The following is an 18,143-nucleotide window of genomic DNA, read 5'->3' on the forward strand; positions in this document are numbered from 1 at the left end:
TAAAATCAGTACTAATAGCTAAATAGGCTCATGATGTTTGTTACTGTATATTAATCACCCACAATAAGGTATGAATGTAGACGTTCAATTGTAATTATGTCAGGCATAGGCTTAGGGTTTTCTTCATCATATCCATATGATAGAATACACTTGGATCAATACTACAAGATTTGCTGGTTTGTTTTTCACTGGTGTGTGTCTTGGTACTATATTTCCTTTTTCTCTGTTCATGATTCAGCACATAAGGGACTTGATTTGAAGTAGGCTAAGTTATATAATAATGTGATTTTTAAAAAGAGGGAACTAACACATTCAAGTCCTTAAAAGATTATTGATTTCTCTGTAAACTGACACAAATAGGCCTAACCCATTTGAGTCAGAGATTGAATAAACTCAAGGAAAAGGTCGTTTTGATATATCAAGCAACATATTAAACTGTCAAGCACTCTGATCTTCAAGATTTTAACGTCTTAAGATCGAAATATTTTTAGACGTACAGTTCTAAAGTAATGTCCATAAATGGCTAGAATATAGCTATCTTCATTCTGTGATTCTCAAACTGTGGTAGCCTAAAGTACTAGATATTGTATATTTGTTGATTTATAGGTCTGACTGACGAGTAATGTACTATGGTCAATTTGATAGAAATATGTAATCAAGCAGCCTTTTATTCTGGCTAAACTGTCTTTTATTCTTTCTTTAGTCATGACCTGAAGAGGAAATCTTACCGGTACCTTTCTAAGCAAAGGTAATGCAATCTAATCAGGTAATGCAGTCAGTTTAACCAAGACGCCTCTGAGTTTTGTCAGTCAACCAGTAGTTTTGATCAGCAGTTAATGTAAACTGCTGGGAATATGCGATTCAAAGAGAATTAATCTGATCATGTAAACTACCAAAATTAAGTACAGTGCATGGAAATCTCAAAAATCAAATGTCCTTTCATCACTGACTCATACCCAAATCATGGAGACTTGTTGCTATTGACACTGGCTCATAAAGCAGTAGGCCTATGATATATGTGCTCAGAGATTTTTAGAGATAAGAATAGGCTATGAATCATGTAGTCAGTTGGCACTGGAAGACGAAACATGCATTCTTAAAACATGAGCCATAAAAAAATAAAAAAATAAACATAGTTTATACGTGTGTGTCTATGTGTGTTCACATTTGGCAGGGAATTCTGCTTTGGCCTGTGGGATGTTGGATTTTAGGTGATAGGCTACTTTGACAGGAGGGTGAGCCTTCTTGGTCCAAAAAATGTAAGAACCGTCGTCCACATCAAAACCAATGGACTTTTATCATTTTATCATTCATAATCATCCATTCATAGCATCCAACCAGTAGGTGGCGACTATTTCATGTGTTTACACCATTAGGAGGGAAAGTTCAAATCCAAGAAGTCGCTTATTACTGCCGCATTTTTATGTAACGATGGTGGTATTTTATTATTGTTCCAGTTTGTAATCGTATTTATGTCGATTCTAGCTCGCGTCCACGCTAAATATGAACGTTACTCCGAGTTTGGTTGAAAGGTGGACTGAGGAGAGTAACACCATCATCAAAAAGTGGAAGGTAGCAAGCTATCTAGCTATCTAGCTAAACTTTTAGCTTTATCTTTGACTAATAACCAGTGGTGGCTGAGCTGAAATCATTTACAAATAAGTTAGTTGTCATACCATGCTACACAACTAAATAAACACGTTTATTTTAGGACAATGAAAAAAGCCGCAAGCGAATCCAAGACTTAAGAATACACTGTTCAGCAGAGTGCCTCAAACTGCTTCAAAAAATCCAAGGTGCAAAAGCATTTGACTTTTCTTAGCCGATTGCGTGAGGTAAAGTGCGGGTTTCAGGCAGCTAAAGACGTCCATGGTGTGTGCACAGGTGTGGCAGCTGTCAGGCAGCGGGTCGAGCTCGAGTTGGCCGTTTCATACAACACCCTCTCATTTACACTGAGAGATGCCAAACCACACGAAATAAAGGATCAGCTCACATGCAGTCTAATAAGAGGTAAACGCTTTTAAAAAATCGTAGTAGAAAAATAAAGTGGGTATGTTGTTCATAGAGTTGTGTTTTTAATTGTCTTTCTTTTGTGCCCTTCAGCATTGGAGGCTGTTGGTTCTCGGGAGCAGCGTTCAGATCTAGTTACATTATGGCAGGTGGTGCTGGAGACCTTTAATGGTACTGTACATCAGGCCTGGATCCACAAACTTCTGTTGATCCAGTGGGCTGTCTGGCTCTCTGAATGTCAGTTTGAAAGGATTCTTCGGCTGCTGCAGCAGATTAACCCCAAAGTAAGAAACACATTTAAAACATGAGGATTGTTAATAGTGTAATGGTACATTTAAACATGAGGATCGTTATCATTACTGTAGTATCACTATCAGCAAACGCATACTTGATATCACATTTTGAAATGTCTATTGTGACTGATAGTGTGTAATGATTGTCATAAGTAATTAGACATTGGCTCCATTTCTGGCTCAGTATTGAGAACCCTGAATTTACTCCTGTGGAGCTCTGTGATGCAGCCGTATTCAGTTGCTGCTTGTTTCTGCTGCTCTTTGCCTTCAGTGTTATTCTCACACTACAACAAACTTGTTAGACTTGGTCAGTAAAGAACGCTTCAGATCTTTGTTCTGAAAAGCAACAGGGTTTCTACAGTGCATTTATGATCATGCAAGGGCCAATCCACTCATTACTGAAGTATTTTGTTAGAGCTGAATTCGTCCGGCGGTTTCTGTCAGTAGCCCCTGACAGTAGAGTTCTACTGGGAGCCATTAATGTCTCTGCTGCCATGTTATACAGATGATGTGTTGTCCTTTGAATCAAGAGTTGTTTCTTTTTTCCACTGAGGCACCGGTTAATCTTCATCTCATCGGTCCATAAGATTGCCCCAGACATTGTGCTTTAATCCGATGTTTCTGTTTCTCAACATTGAGTAATTTGAATCCGGTTATAAATCTTGAAGTGACTTGTTCTTCACTTTATTTCTCTGCTACATCAGTGAATACATTAGGCTGCTTAGTATTCTTAAACCGAACAACAATGTTTAGCATGATTGAGTCCTGATATGACCTGATATTTTTATGTTCACTAGTGTGTTCTAGCCTACTGAAGTGTACCAACAGTGGGTTTGTCAGACCTATGTTTTGGTAATCTGTTCTGATTTCTCAGCTTTGTAATGACCTTCCTGGCATGGACACGTCCTTGGTCATTGTGAGAAACAACAGAAGGATTCCAGATGTAATTGCCACATGATGAATAAACCCTAGATATTTTGTTTGCTCTCTTAGCTATATCATAAGCAGCTAAACGTCCAATTCAGCAGCCAGTTGTCCAATTACTTATGGTTCAATACACATACAGTGGATGGGACTGTAAAGCTGACTTTCTGCAGTTGAATCAATATTTTAATTCTAATAATGTGTGTAGTGTACAGATAAAAAACACAAAATGTCATTGTCCAAATAGTTATATTAATTGTTGTTATTGTTATTCACCTTGCCTCACCTTGGGCAATTACATGTTTTAAGTGATTTTTTTTCCTTTTATTGTGACATTTAACACTTTTTTCTTCTTCTGACCGAAACAGATCACACCATCAGGGGATCTGCTTGCAGAAACCCGAAACCTCTCCTTCTCAGTAAAGGATGACGCCTCTCTAATGGTTGTTATGGCAGCTGAGGACCTCAAGGACCTTTTGCGCATCTGCACTTTTGTGTCCAAAGGTATCTTAACTCGGCTCTTCATGGATATTCTGAAATCTCCTGTAAAAGGTGACCTGTACTTACAAGTCATTAAGGAAGAAAAGTATGATCTCTTCTTTAGGAGTGGAGCAGATGAAGAATAGAAATACCAGTGAGGCCCTGCAGGATTTTCAGGATGCTGTGACTATGTCTTCGCCCAGAGCACTGTTGGCCCATGTACACACACTCATGGGCCTTTGCTATGTACAGCTGGTAAAAATAACTGGGATTTAATAACAATATTTGTACCTCTACTCATTTGTCATATGCCTACAACTACCAAGACTATCCATGGACTATCCTAAGACTACACATGCAGCCTAACATCTTTCTAAGATTTGCGTTGTTTTGCCTCTGATAAGAAGGCTGTACTGCTTCTAGTCACTTGCACCGTCTGGTGTATTTTCAGGGACAACCCCAGAGTGCCCTCCAGTGTTACAGAACGGCCGTGGAGATGGATTTCAGCTGCCAGAGGGCACTGTATCAGAGTGCTCTAGTGTATAAACAGTTGGGTAACGGTCATGCTGAAATAGAGGCTCTGCGTGTCCTTCACTCTGTAAGTGGAGTTAGTACTAACTATGCTGTTTCATTCTCAGTCTCTGCTGTTTCCCACTGTAGTGAACATGCCATTTAAGTTGCATCCAACTTCAGTAAAAAAAAAGAAATAACATGCTGGTTTTGTTGTTATTTGTTTTTATACTGCTTATAGGCTTTGTTATTGCATCCTGAGAACGATTCATTGAGTGAACCAATGCTCCTCATATCTCCTGATATGTTGCTTGGAAGTGAACAGATGGCTTTTATTAGCCAAATACCCTCTCCAGATCACATACTACACATGCTGGCCCATACCTGTGTTCTCAATGACAGGCAAGTGTACCAGCTTCAAGATCAAAGACAGTTCTTCCATATGAGAAAAATTTTGTTATTTCTTGAATTGCATAGGTGGTTATTCTTGAATGTATTTTCCATCTCAATCAGGAACTCGGAAGGTGCAGAGTATTACCTTGACCTTCTGGCTTCTTTACATTCACCCTCCACTCCGCGTGTAAGTTATCTGTCCAGTTAGCTTCCGGTATGTTGCTATATTGATCTGGCACAAGTGTGATCAGCAGCAGTTTTACTAGGTGTTTTGTCACTGCTGGGTTGAGTGATGCTCCACTCAATAATATCAACAGCTAGTGAAGGACAAAGGTCTGTGGATGAAGGGCTAGAGGTTGGCTAACACAACTGTGCATGGCAGCAGAGGGGCATTAGGCTCTAACTGTACACTTCCACTACAGTGGCTGGTGCGTTTAGAAGAAAAGCTCCCAAACTTGCAAATGTCTGTTTATCTACACAACGCAGATATCCACCGAACATGGCCTACCTTTCCCAAGAATTCCTGTCGTTTACCTCGAAGCGGCATTCGCTATGTTGAAAGCCAAACGGTTTTGGGATGCCCTCGCCATTTGTGATGAGGTCATTGCCAAGACTGCTGACCTCATCCCCAAGAGATTGTTGCTAGAGCCACCGGTGGTGACTCACCAGGTAACCGGCCCCGTAGACGTGCCAGCCAGAGGTCTGGAACCTGATCCTGTAGAGGAGAAGCTGGACTGTGTGCTCTGGTCTGGCTCTGCTTACTTCCTCCAAGGCCGGGCATATTTGCAGCTCAAGGACACAAAGGAGGCACTGACCAATTTTACCAGGTACAGAATTTGGCAAAGGTGTTGAATTGCCAGGTTGGCAGGCCATTTATTGCAGTACTCACACCTTGTGCATTTTTGTTGTTCTGCCTTTGCAGAGCTATCAATCAACTGGTGAAAGTATGCTTAAAACAGAAAGGTAAGCCTTTTTATTCTCTTGTGATCTGTCATATTCTAAGATTCATCATTAAAGTTTCCTGTGTTCAAATGAATTAATTTATTTCACACATTGTACATATATTTCATATATATATATATAATGTATGTATATATATATATATATATATATATATATATATATATATATATATATATATATATATATATATATGTATATGTATGTATGTATGTTATACCTCAACAATTACATGTTTTTCTGCTCATTGAATCGTAATTGTTGATTTCTTTCATTTATTGCTTTGCCTTTTAGAGTGGACAGAGAGAGGTGAAGGAGAGGCTGGAACCTTCCGTGATAAAGTGGTGATACTGGAGTCTCTGAAGGGACAGGCCCTTGCTGGCCGAGGCCTGTGTTTTGTAGAGAGAAACCAGCTAACGTGGGCCTTGAGAGACTTCGAGCTCAGTCATCAAACCGTTCCAGGTGTGCAAGGAAAAAAATACTTTTCTTTTCACCATTGAAATATGCTTTTACATTACATTGTAAAATATGTCTGGGGTGTTCAGTTCAGTCTTCGTTTCACTTTCTTTGTCATTACCAACTATTATGTAACAGATCTCTGGATTTAAAACAGAAATGTTACATTGACTTTTAAGAAGCTAAATATTATATTACGTGTTAAACGTATGTGATCTAGCATTCTGATCACAAATGTTTCATTCTCAAATTAAGTCATATCTGACTGATGTAAATTAGTAAACAGTTTTATGTCTTGATTCTCATGTTACCAGGATGTAGCAACACAAAACTGTGGCTGGTGGAGATTTTGTGGAGGCTTGATCGTAAGGAGGAGGCAACGGTGATGTGGAAACACGCCCAAATATCTACCCCATCACCTACATCAGTGTGAGATAAATAGGGTTTGCAAAACCTGAACAAGTTTGTTGATGCCTACAGTAACTGGTTAATTGTGTTTAAAGAATGTAATAGTTGGATTTGTGTTTCAGACACCTACCCTTGTATCTGCAAGCATGGCAAGATGATGCAAAATATCATGGTCACAGCAACCTGCATAAGAAAATGGAGGAATTCATTCAAAGTTGTGGTACAACAACCTAACAGCACCCCAGAATAATAATAATAATTATTATTATTGTTGTTGTCGTCATTATTATTTTAAAACCTCATCAGTTTCCCCCTATTTTGTGGACACCATCTCACAAGTATCCCATATCTGAATGTACACATACAAACAATAAAAATTCAGGAAATGTGTTCTTTTCCATTCTTTATTGAATATGACACTATTATATTTTATTAAACAAGCAAAATTCACTGTACACTGTAGTACACTGTAGTTACCTAGAATCTTCATGTGTGTATATAAATATACACTATATTGCCAGAAGTATTCGATCACCTTGACTCACATATGAGCTTAAGTGACATCCCATTCCTAATCCATAGGATTCAATATGATGTTGGTCCACCTTTGCAGCTAGAACACCTTCAACTCTTCTGGGAAGGCTGTCCACAAGGTTTAGGAGTGTGTTTATGCGCATTTTTGACCTTTCTTCCAGAAGCGCATTTGTGCGGTCACATACTGATGTTGGACGAGAAGGCCTGGCTCTCGGTCTCTGCTCTAATTCATCCCAAAGGTGTTCTGTCGGGTTGAGATCAGGACTCTGTGCAGGCCATTCAAGTTGTTCATACACACCAGACTCTGCCATCCATGTCTTTATGGACTGCGCTTTGTGCACTGGTGCACAGTCATGTTGGAAGAGGAAGGGGCCAGCCCCAAACTGTTCCCACAAAGTTGGGAACATGGAATTGTTGGGAAAAATGAAATGTGCCATGTTTGTCAATTGTGAGTTTACACCCCAATCGTAATTTGTCCTCCGCATTTACCCATCTGTGCAATTAGAACACACACACTAGTGATTACTAGGGGACTGTGGTGCACACATGCCCAGAGCGGTGGGCAGCCCTAGCCCGGCGCCCGGGGAGCAGTTGGGGTTAGATGTCTTGCTCAAGGGCACCTCAGTCATGGCCTCAGGCCTGGGAATCGAACCCACGACCCTCCGGTAACAAGACCATTTTTTATTTCTTTTTTTTTTTCATTTTTTGTCCAAAATGTATTGGTATGCTGAAGCATTCATAGTTCCTTTCACTGGAACTAAGGGGTCAAGCCCAGCTCCTGAAAAACAACTCTACACCATAATCCCCCTCCACCAAACTTTACATTTGGCACAATGCAGTCAGACAAGTACCGTTGTGGCAACTGCCAAACCCAGACTCTTCCATCAGATTGCCACATGGAGAAGTGTGATTCGTCACTCCAGAGAACGTGCTTCCACTGCTTTAGAGTTCAGTGGTGGTGTGCGTTACACCAGTGCATTTGATCCTTTGCATCTTGGTGATGTATGGCTTGGATGCAACTGCTCGACCATGGAAACCCATCTCATGAAGCTCTCTGCGCACTGTTCTTGAGCCAATCTGAAGGCCACATGAAGTTTGGATGTCTGTAGTGATTGAATCTGCAGAATGTTGGTGACCTCTTCACACTATGTGCTTCAGTATGCGCATTTACATGGCCTACCACCTTGTGACTGAGTTGCTGTCGTTCCCAAACACTTCCATTTTCTTATAATACAGTTGACCGGACAGTTGACCGTGGAATATTTTGGAGCAAGGAAATTTCATGACTGAATTTATTGCACAGGTGGCATCCTATCACAGTTCCTTGCTGGAATTTACTGATCTCCTGAGAGCGACCCATTCTTTCACAAATGTTTGTAAATGTCTGTGGCCATGGAAGTGATTGGAACAGGTAGTCATTTTCTTTCAAGATCAGGTTCTATCAAAGGTCTGAGGGTTCTGTGCAGTATCTTGGCTATTCTCAGTATCAGCTGGAGTACACTAGGTATTCACCTGGAATCTTATTCGGATTTATATAAGAATCATTAATATATTTAGATAAAGAGATAAAAATTGTGTACAAAATTGTAGTGAAGTACACAAAGTTTACAGAGAAAGTCTCTCTCTCTCTCTCCCCTATATATAAACACATACACTAACACGTAAATGTTCCATTAAACCATTAAGGCTATAAGTCAAAATGAGTACAGGTATCGTTCAGCAGGCAGACATGTTGGCTCCTCTAACCCTGACCCCGTTAATGGCCTGACGTTCCCTAGTCGTAAACGGGGAAACACTTGGACCACAGCCTCGATGCACTGTCGAGGACTCCGACTTGGCCCAGTGACATCGCCGCGCTGCCCTACGTGGCCTCCGATTGGCCAACAGCCTTGCGACGCGTCCTCTGATTGGCGCACGGGGCCGGAGGGCGTGTGCGAGTTGTTTTCCGCAGACGATGTTAGCAAGCTAAGCTGACGTTTAGAAATCCAGTGCGGAGGAAAAGTGCTTTCGTGAAGGTTGGAGTCCGTCGGTCAAGAAAAAACTCCTCTTACATATATTATTTATATCGTTTAACGGAAGCAATATGGCTTCGGGTGGAGAGTAAGTGAATTAAGTCGGTTTGTCATCATTGTGTACAATTCGGACTACATTTAAATGCAGTTAATTACCCCGTTATCGCGTTCACTAGGTGGTTGTGGTAACGGGTTATGGTGCCGTTGAGGCGGCGAGTTCTCTCGGTGATGGCGAGGCTTTATCGGCGAACATAACGACCCACCGGGCCTCGCGTGACATCGGATTTACGGTGGTCGTTTTCGGTTTTTTAACGTTCGTGCTCTCGTTATCTCTACGAACGCGGGTACATTTTTAAGGCGGTATAATCTCGAGAGAGATGGCTAACTGGGTAGGCTAACTGGGCTAGCTCACTGGTCCCGGCGCGTCCTGAGTCATTCTGTGGTTGAGGCTTCGGCCTACCGGCATCATCGGGCATGTTTACACCGCCCTCGGGCTCAGTGTCCGGCCCTCTCTAAACCCGCCGGCCAGTTCAACGGCGAACGTTAATTTAACGGGTATATTTGGTTATTTTACACGTACGCGCCGTGAGTAGTCGACTTCGACCACCAGCACTAGCTAGCTCTTTTAGCTAAGTAGCTGGGTTCGGTTGTGTGCTGGCTAACGTTAGTCGGGTTTGAGTGCTAGCCGAGTTACAGCACCGCACTGACTGACGTTTAAGACAGTTGTGGAGCTGTGTTTGTCGTACCCTAGCTAGTTCGCGGGTTAATTAATCACTCCCGAGAGTGTTTCTTGTCGGTTGACGCCAGTTCGCCAAAAATAAAAGATGACTAGCTATATTCTAAAACAGTTAAAAACAAGTGGTACTTCACTGATGAAGAGTGCGAGCCCGCTGCCCTTATTGTTAGCTGTGTTACTAGCGTGTGTAGCATTTGCTGTGTCATTCGGGCGCCCGACGAGGCTAACGTAGTGGGGCTACTAACCGGGCACCTTACTGGACGGGCCGACATCTACGGGACGCGGAGAGTTGACTGATATTCACAAACACAGCGTGGTGTCCAGGATAAACACGGGGTTATATTGTTGGGACACGTCAGGTTGAGTTGTTAGCGCGGACGCTGGTTAGCCTGCTAGCTAGCTGCTCCGTTTGACAGTGTTGCGTTAGCTAGTTGCTCGTGCAGATGTTGGCCTCTCCAAACCTGTCAGCTCGGTCCTGAAATGTGTCATCTTGAAGCGTACCGGCCGGTCCAGTGACTCGTTAACTGGTCGTGTTCGTAACCAGTTTGACGTGACTGATGGTGCCCTGGTTGTTTTAGTCTCGTTTGCCTAACACCAACGCTACCAGCTAGTGGTCTGCGACGCAGCTAGTTGGCGATAGCCATATTACAGACTGCTAGCTAACTAGGTACGTCGGTGATTTTATGGTCTTTTGTAGAATATGCTCCATGTTGACGTTAGTGTAATAACGTTTTCGTAAACCACCTCAGATTATGACACATATTGATTTATTATTGCTTATTTGCATATGTAGACACGAGGCTTGCGAATTCTAAAAAGCTTCTTAAGAACACATAATGTCAACAAAAGTTGCATCTTTCGCTTTCGCATTTGCCGAAGTGTAACTTTGTTACGTGATATTGCCCGATTCTTATATATATATATATTTTCTTCATTTATCATTTTTAAACAGATCCAAAAATGATGATCTTTCTACTGCCATTCTGAAGCAAAAGAACAGACCCAACAGGTTGATTGTTGATGAATCCATCAATGAAGATAACAGTGTGGTCTCCCTCTCTCAGGTACACCCGATTGAAGGCATCTTGACTGACCATGACGCTGTTCTGTTGCTTGACTGTTGCAAAGTATTTATTTTACTCCGTCATGCTTGCAGGCCAAAATGGATGAGCTTCAGTTATTCAGGGGGGACACCGTTCTGCTGAAGGGCAAGAAAAGGAGGGAGACGGTGTGCATCGTACTCTCCGATGACACCTGTTCTGATGAGAAGGTGCGCATGAACAGGGTGGTCCGCAACAACCTGAGGGTGCGCCTTGGTGATGTCATCAGGTAACTGCACGTGCCTATCAAACGTTGAAGTAGTTTTAACTATGTATTTTAAGAAAGCACAAGTCTAAAAGAAGAGTGTTCTTGTTTGGTAACCTTTCTGATCTTTTGGTCTTAGCATCCAGCCATGCCCGGACGTGAAGTATGGGAAACGCATCCATGTTCTGCCCATTGATGACACAGTGGAAGGGATCACTGGCAATTTATTTGAGGTCTACCTCAAGCCATACTTCCTGGAAGCATATAGGCCCATTCGCAAAGGTACACCCCCTAAATTCACGTTTGAATACACATAACCACAGCTTTAAGCATTGTTTTAAAGCATGCCTTTTGTTTATCCTTAAAGGTGAGTGAAGTGTGTTATTTGTCCTCCCCATAACTGTGGGTGTGTGTGTTGATCATGCTCTTGACTTTTGTCATAGGTGATATCTTCCTTGTGAGGGGAGGCATGCGTGCTGTGGAGTTTAAGGTGGTGGAGACTGACCCCAGCCCTTACTGCATAGTGGCTCCAGACACTGTCATTCACTGCGAAGGAGAACCTATCAAACGCGAGGTGTGTGCAGTAAGAGAAAAGGATTAAATTATGTTAAGAATCTAACTGTACTAGTTCATGTGCGGTTATTTTGCAGTAAGAGACTGTCTGACATTGGTGCTGCTCACACTTCCTTTGCAATGTAGAACTTAGCAGCAGTATAGTTAATTGTATAATTGAAGTGTTAAATTTTCCAAGGCTAACTTTAAAAGCAGATGAGTGGGGGAAGGTTCTCTCCGGGTACTGAACGTATCCAATGTGGTACCTTTTGAAACAATGAAGTGCTGTTTGTATGAGAAGTTAAAATGCTAGGAGTACTATGCTGAAACATACTAATAATTATTTAAAATATTGAATTCCTCTCGCTACCTTGTACAGTTGAGCCCCATATTTGACAATGTGGTATTAACTTTGAACTTTTTTTTTTGTAAAGATTGGATTGATTCTTACATATTGAAATTTAACCTTTGAATTGAATTTGAATGTATTGAAATCCTACATTTTATAATGCTTTGGTAACCCAAATGTGCTTTTTGTTAATAGGATGAGGAGGAATCTCTGAATGAGGTTGGATACGATGATATTGGTGGTGTCAGGAAGCAGCTGGCCCAGATCAAAGAGATGGTGGAGCTGCCACTGAGGCACCCAGCTCTCTTTAAGGCTATCGGTGTGAAGGTGAGGATAACGCCTCATGACACAAGGGTGATTTAGGCTTTGATGTTAGAGATGCTGATGGTTTCTTGATTTGTTGCTCAGCCGCCTCGTGGCATTCTGTTGTACGGACCCCCTGGAACTGGAAAAACTCTAATTGCACGTGCGGTTGCAAATGAAACAGGAGCATTCTTTTTTCTCATCAACGGTGAGACGAAAAATAAACATTTCCATCTACAAAATCTTTCCTTCGTATGTGCAGGTGTTAAAAAAAAAATATTCCATTCTGAACTCTACAGGTCCGGAAATCATGAGTAAACTGGCTGGAGAGTCCGAGAGCAACCTGCGTAAGGCCTTTGAAGAAGCTGAGAAGAACGCCCCTGCCATCATCTTCATCGACGAACTGGACGCTATCGCTCCCAAGAGGGAGAAGGTGGGCTCATTTAAATAATCTTGCATTTGTTATTGTTTTCTGCATGTGCTTTTCTTGGTTAATTATTCATCATTGTGTATAAACAAATGAACGATTACCCGAAATGTTGAGTATTTTCCCTTTCAGCGGACCAGTGTCGTTGCCTTGGGGCCGTGTGTGTGTGTGTGTGTGTGTGTGTGTGTGTGGGTGGTGCATGTCTCGTGTGGTGCAGTAAGCTGATCTGCCTCTGCCTCCTCAGACACACGGCGAGGTAGAGAGACGCATCGTCTCTCAGCTCCTCACCCTGATGGACGGCCTGAAGCAGAGGGCTCACGTCATCGTCATGGCGGCCACCAACAGACCCAACAGCATTGACCCAGCTCTGAGGCGCTTTGGTGAGATTACTTTGCCACTAAACGTTTGTGCACCGTTTCATATATTTTAGGCATCTGCTCAGAGATGCTGTAGTAGAAGAGATCTGGACATTTTTACCCAATCACAGTTTTAAATGCATCACTTCTCTGAACATAAGGATTTAATTAATCTGTTAAACTATTTTATCAGTGTTCTGGTTAGTATAGGCATGTTATTGTATGTTCGTTGTGATAAATAATTTGAGATTAAATTTGTCTAAAGGATTTATGAAGGTATTCTCCTAACCTGCATACATTGTGTGAACATTCTGTCCAAACGAGTCCCCATAGCCTTCTGTCATAAGTGTTATGAGTCGGTGGGGTTTCCATTATTTTTAGATAAAGGGGATGTTGTTGAATATTGTTTATTTATGCAGCCATTCCAAGAAGGCTTACTGACGTATAAGAGAAATTTGCATTTCAGTTGTCAAAGTTGTTTCCAGCATCGACAAAAATGGGCTGAGAGCGTGTCCTGCAATCAGATGCTCTTGCACTACTTGTGTGTTGAGTGACTAAAGGCACTGGCTTTCAGACGACTGGATTAAGAAATTGTGTTTCTGCTGACAGGACGCTTTGACAGAGAGGTGGACATCGGTATTCCTGATGCAACAGGTAGACTGGAGATCCTCCAGATCCACACCAAGAACATGAAACTGGCCGACGATGTGGACCTAGAACAGGTGTGTTCTTGCACTTCAGTTCTCATCTACCGTGCAGAATGAATGAATCATTGACACTTAAATACTCTGAATTGGTTGAATGAAACCAGTGAGTGTTGTTGGATGCGAGGTCCATGATGAAGCAGACCGCCCTGTAATTCACATCTTTAACATAGAGATCTGGTCTCATGCTCACAGCACACAGTACATTTTGGGATTTGTGTGACTATCACATTGTTGCCCAGTTATCAGCATTGTAAGGAAATGGTACCCATGCAAGAACCAATTTACACATTTACTACAATTTCAGTATTAATAGTATTATCTATGAAATTGCATAGAAAATAAACCACTGGTAGTTTGCACGTCTTTGCCCTGTATGCATTGTGAGCAGTGGTTCATAGCAGAAAAAAATTCTGATATGCCGATACGTTTTCATTTAAACTCTCCACATGAATGTTTACTTCTCAAGAATAAAAGTGTAACACATTTCATGATATCAATGTAAACATGGCTAATTTCTAAGGTGCAGTGTTGAACAACGTCGGTTCCCCATTAACAATAATTGAGATCCAAGATGTATAACAATAGAAGAGGATACGACCCATTTCTGCATCACCCACCATCACATGACCTGACCATCTGTCTTACTTACAGCTATATTATTATTTGTTTGATTGATTGGGGTTTTTTTTCCTCTGTCTGTGCAAGCGAAACCATCTGGTGCAGCTGGTGCATGTCTGCTGACATTATTCCTCTGAACAAGTTCACTCCACCCCTTTCACATTCTCCATTTACTATGAAAGCACTTTATGAAAATATTCATTTGCCTGTCTTAGCTGATGAAAGCAACTGAAGGCATTCCCAAGAACTCTTTGTGCATTGTGTAGTCCTCTGGACCTGTTTGACAACTTATCGTGCCATGCATACATAAAAACCACTCTATAGTGCAATTCGTTCTTGATTTCCGGCAAAAAAAACTAGATCCGTCTGGTAAATGCTTCAGCGAGATTTGTATTGGCGAGTCTGTCGCACGAAAATGTATTTTCAACGAAGCCGTGCTGGTAATGAGACGTGGGGTTAGGCTCTCGCCACTAAACCCTCTTGTGTGCCACTCAGGTTGCCAACGAGACCCATGGCCATGTGGGTGCTGACCTCGCTGCCCTGTGCTCAGAGGCCGCTCTGCAGGCCATCCGCAAGAAGATGGACCTCATTGACCTGGAGGATGAGACGATCGACGCAGAGGTTATGAACTCCCTGGCCGTCACCATGGATGACTTCAGGGTACGAATATTAACTCTGACTTTGTGATCAAATTGTCTGGGGGGGGGGGGGGATGCCATTTTGATATGGCCCCATTTTGTTTGCCAAAGCAGTTGGAATATAGAAGTTGGAAGACTTGATCGATGTGAAGGCTTGTGTGCTGCTTTTCAGTGGGCCCTGAGCCAGAGCAACCCCTCCGCTCTACGTGAAACTGTGGTGGAGGTGCCCAACATCACCTGGGAGGACATTGGTGGCCTTGATGACGTGAAAAGGGAACTGCAGGAGCTTGTGCAGGTGAGCAGCTCAACTAGTCTATCCAGAGATTTCTGAGATGTCATCAGACCCTAACGTTCCTTGTTTTGATGCACACGCTCTTGTATCTTGCAGTACCCAGTGGAGCATCCAGACAAATTCTTGAAATTTGGCATGACCCCATCTAAGGGTGTGCTCTTCTATGGACCACCAGGGTGTGGTAAAACTCTCCTGGCCAAGGCCATTGCCAATGAGTGCCAGGCCAACTTCATCTCTATTAAAGGCCCTGAACTGCTCACAATGTGGTTTGGAGAGTCTGAGGCCAATGTCCGTGAGATCTTTGATAAGGTAAGAAAAACGTTCTCTATAGTGTAAGCAATTTACACTGCAGATGTAGTCTTTTCTTTCTTTCTTATAAATTGTTAATGTAGATTCTACATTGCAGCTTTGCGTGTAGTCATGTAAACAAACACTGGCCAGTGACCTAGCTGAAGTCACTGGATAACTTTACACTTGTCAGAAAGCTTACAAGCAAGACTACGTTACTGGACATTTGTAACAAGCTAACTTAATTCAAAACCACTGAGCATGACTTTAAATTTAAAGTCATTATTCAATTGGCAAGTAGGTGTGCAATCAGAAAGATAATTTACAGCCATGTCAGGGTCCTGAAAATCCTGGAAAACTTTTATTTTGCAGTAATGATTGTATGTCTAGGTAAAAGGCTAATTGGGGAACAATGCCTAGAGGCCAATTTATCAAAACAATTATATCCAGCAATGGGTCTTGCCCATTTTAAGTAATTTAAATTTTAAAAGATCAAAGAAACATTGGTGTGGTAAAATCGATCTCTCTCCCTACAGGCCCGCCAAGCTGCCCCCTGCGTGCTGTTCTTCGATGAGCTGGACTCTATCGCCAAGGCCCGTGGTGGGAGTGTGGGTGATGGAGGTGGAGCTGCAGACCGTGTCATTAACCAGATCCTCACCGAGATGGATGGCATGTCCAGCAAGAAGAACGTCTTCATCATTGGCGCCACCAACAGGCCAGATATTATCGACCCCGCAATCCTCCGACCTGGACGTTTGGACCAGCTCATCTACATCCCATTGCCTGATGAGAAGTCTCGTATGGCTATCCTGAAGGCTAACCTCAGGAAATCCCCTATTGCAAAGGTACATTTATCCCATAATGGCAGTCTTTTAAACAACTGTTAGCATTTGCTTTAGCATTGTTTAATAACATCGCAGTTTTTATAGATAATTTGTTCTTCCACTTTCTCACTTAAAAAAAAATTTGCATTATCTCTAAGGATGTGGATCTGGACTTCCTTGCCAAGATGACCAACGGCTTCTCTGGGGCTGACTTGACGGAGATTTGCCAGAGGGCCTGTAAGCTAGCTATCCGCGAGTCCATCGAGAACGAGATTAGGCGGGAGCGCGAGAGACAGACCAACCCCTCAGCAATGGTGGGTGGCTTTTGCATTGTCTTCTCAGTTGAGACACCTTTTTTTGGACTTTTAGCTCTTAGATATGTTGTTGTTTGGTGGAGCAGCAACTGTAAATGTCTTTTCCTGTGGTTTGTTCAGGAGGTGGAGGAGGACGACCCCGTGCCGGAGATCAGGAAGGACCACTTTGAGGAGGCCATGCGTTTTGCCCGCCGCTCCGTCAGTGACAACGACATCCGCAAATACGAAATGTTTGCACAGACCCTGCAGCAAAGCAGAGGTTTTGGCAGCTTCAGGTAAGGCCTTCTTCATGAGGGGAAAGTTCACTGAAGGAAATGACATTGTGCATTGTCAACTGTACGGAGGGATGTGACCAAGTAATCAATCGACTGGTTGGCAGCTTGCCAATCTGATGTAATCAGATTAATGTAATTTTATCAAATGTGCCGCAAAACCACTGATCTGCCATAAGCCCTTCTAGTCTGTCTACTGCTAATTTGGATGTATGAGGACAAACAATTTGCACTCCATTCTGAAGATTATTCAAATGTTGTAAACCGCAAACTACCAAGGGGACTGTCTGGATGCACTGCTCTTGGGTAACTTGACCAATGATCCTCCCACTTGTAGATTCCCCTCCAGTAACCAAGGAGGAAGCGGACCAAGCCAGGGCTCTGCTGGCGGCAGCGGGGGGAACGTCTTCAATGAGGACAACGACGATGACCTTTATGGATAAATGTGACTACATGGCTGATCTACCCAGTACAGGACACCATGTACAAAAAATTCAACCAATGAAAATTCCACATTTTTAGGACTCTTGTGCTTTTGATGTTTTCCTTTTTTTTTTCCCCCTTTCTTTTTATTATATCCTCTTTTTCCTCTTTTCCTCCCCCGTTGTTGGAGAAAAGCATGTAGCTGCTTGTATTTTGCTCCGGTTTGTGAAAGGATAACTATTGCAGAACATTTGATCTTAATGTAAAGTGGTTGGGGGCACATTTAAGTGAATAAATACACATTAGAGTGGCTTCATTCTTAACTTTTCACAACCTTGACAAGCAGCTTTAGTGAGGGGATAAAATGCTAGCCTGTTGAAAGAATAAAAAAAAGAAAATGGGGAAAAAATATTGCTAATTGCATCATTTTTTATGAATGTAGCATATAATGTATTACAAGTTTGAAAAAATGTAAAAAAAAATAATAATAAAGTTCACAAAATGGGCCCAACTTCACTTTGTCTCTGTCTAGATGTTTCTAGAAATTCCAGAGTAAATTAAACAAATGTCCTGTCCTAGACAATCGGTTCCATTTTGCTTTGAATTACAAATGTAAGCCTATGTAATACATTGTAAATATTTCTACTGCAGTCTATTGAACTTGGCATGACAGTTTACTGCATTGATGATGGTTGATTGATTTGATTGATGATCTGGTGGAGACCATCTTCAACTACAACTATATCAGAACTGAGTGCT

The 18,143-nt window shown here is 42.1% G+C and overlaps 2 protein-coding genes across 3 annotated transcripts; both read left to right on the forward strand.

Annotated features, from left to right (window-relative positions):
- Positions 1-729: 729 nt before the first annotated feature.
- On the forward strand, positions 730-6,824 carry fancg (FA complementation group G). 2 transcript variants are annotated; one of them, XM_076998626.1, is made up of 16 exons: positions 730-748; positions 1,175-1,259; positions 1,486-1,572; positions 1,712-1,796; positions 1,885-2,010; positions 2,104-2,294; positions 3,596-3,731; positions 3,832-3,962; positions 4,159-4,305; positions 4,459-4,619; positions 4,731-4,797; positions 5,097-5,437; positions 5,533-5,573; positions 5,865-6,032; positions 6,341-6,455; positions 6,557-6,824. In XM_076998626.1, exons 3-16 carry the CDS (start codon positions 1,504-1,506, stop codon positions 6,666-6,668), a joined length of 1,890 nt encoding a protein of 629 aa, XP_076854741.1. In that variant the 5' UTR covers positions 730-748; positions 1,175-1,259; positions 1,486-1,503; the 3' UTR covers positions 6,669-6,824. The 2 variants fall into 2 exon arrangements, with proteins under 2 accessions (XP_076854741.1, XP_076854740.1); XM_076998625.1 differs by lacking the exons at positions 730-748; positions 1,175-1,259 and having other exon boundaries at positions 1,354-1,572.
- A 2,085-nt stretch (positions 6,825-8,909) lies between these two features.
- vcp (valosin containing protein) lies at positions 8,910-17,900 on the forward strand. Its single transcript, XM_076997560.1, has 17 exons — positions 8,910-9,068; positions 10,669-10,780; positions 10,873-11,045; positions 11,161-11,303; positions 11,465-11,595; positions 12,118-12,249; positions 12,331-12,433; positions 12,525-12,658; positions 12,897-13,032; positions 13,618-13,730; positions 14,829-14,993; positions 15,144-15,266; positions 15,360-15,572; positions 16,088-16,396; positions 16,534-16,689; positions 16,810-16,964; positions 17,299-17,900. Exons 1-17 carry the CDS (start codon positions 9,052-9,054, stop codon positions 17,402-17,404), a joined length of 2,421 nt encoding a protein of 806 aa, XP_076853675.1. The 5' UTR covers positions 8,910-9,051; the 3' UTR covers positions 17,405-17,900.
- Positions 17,901-18,143: the final 243 nt, after the last annotated feature.

This window comes from Brachyhypopomus gauderio, chromosome 3 (genome assembly GCF_052324685.1).
Source record: "Brachyhypopomus gauderio isolate BG-103 chromosome 3, BGAUD_0.2, whole genome shotgun sequence".
NCBI classification, from domain to species: domain Eukaryota; kingdom Metazoa; phylum Chordata; class Actinopteri; order Gymnotiformes; family Hypopomidae; genus Brachyhypopomus; species Brachyhypopomus gauderio.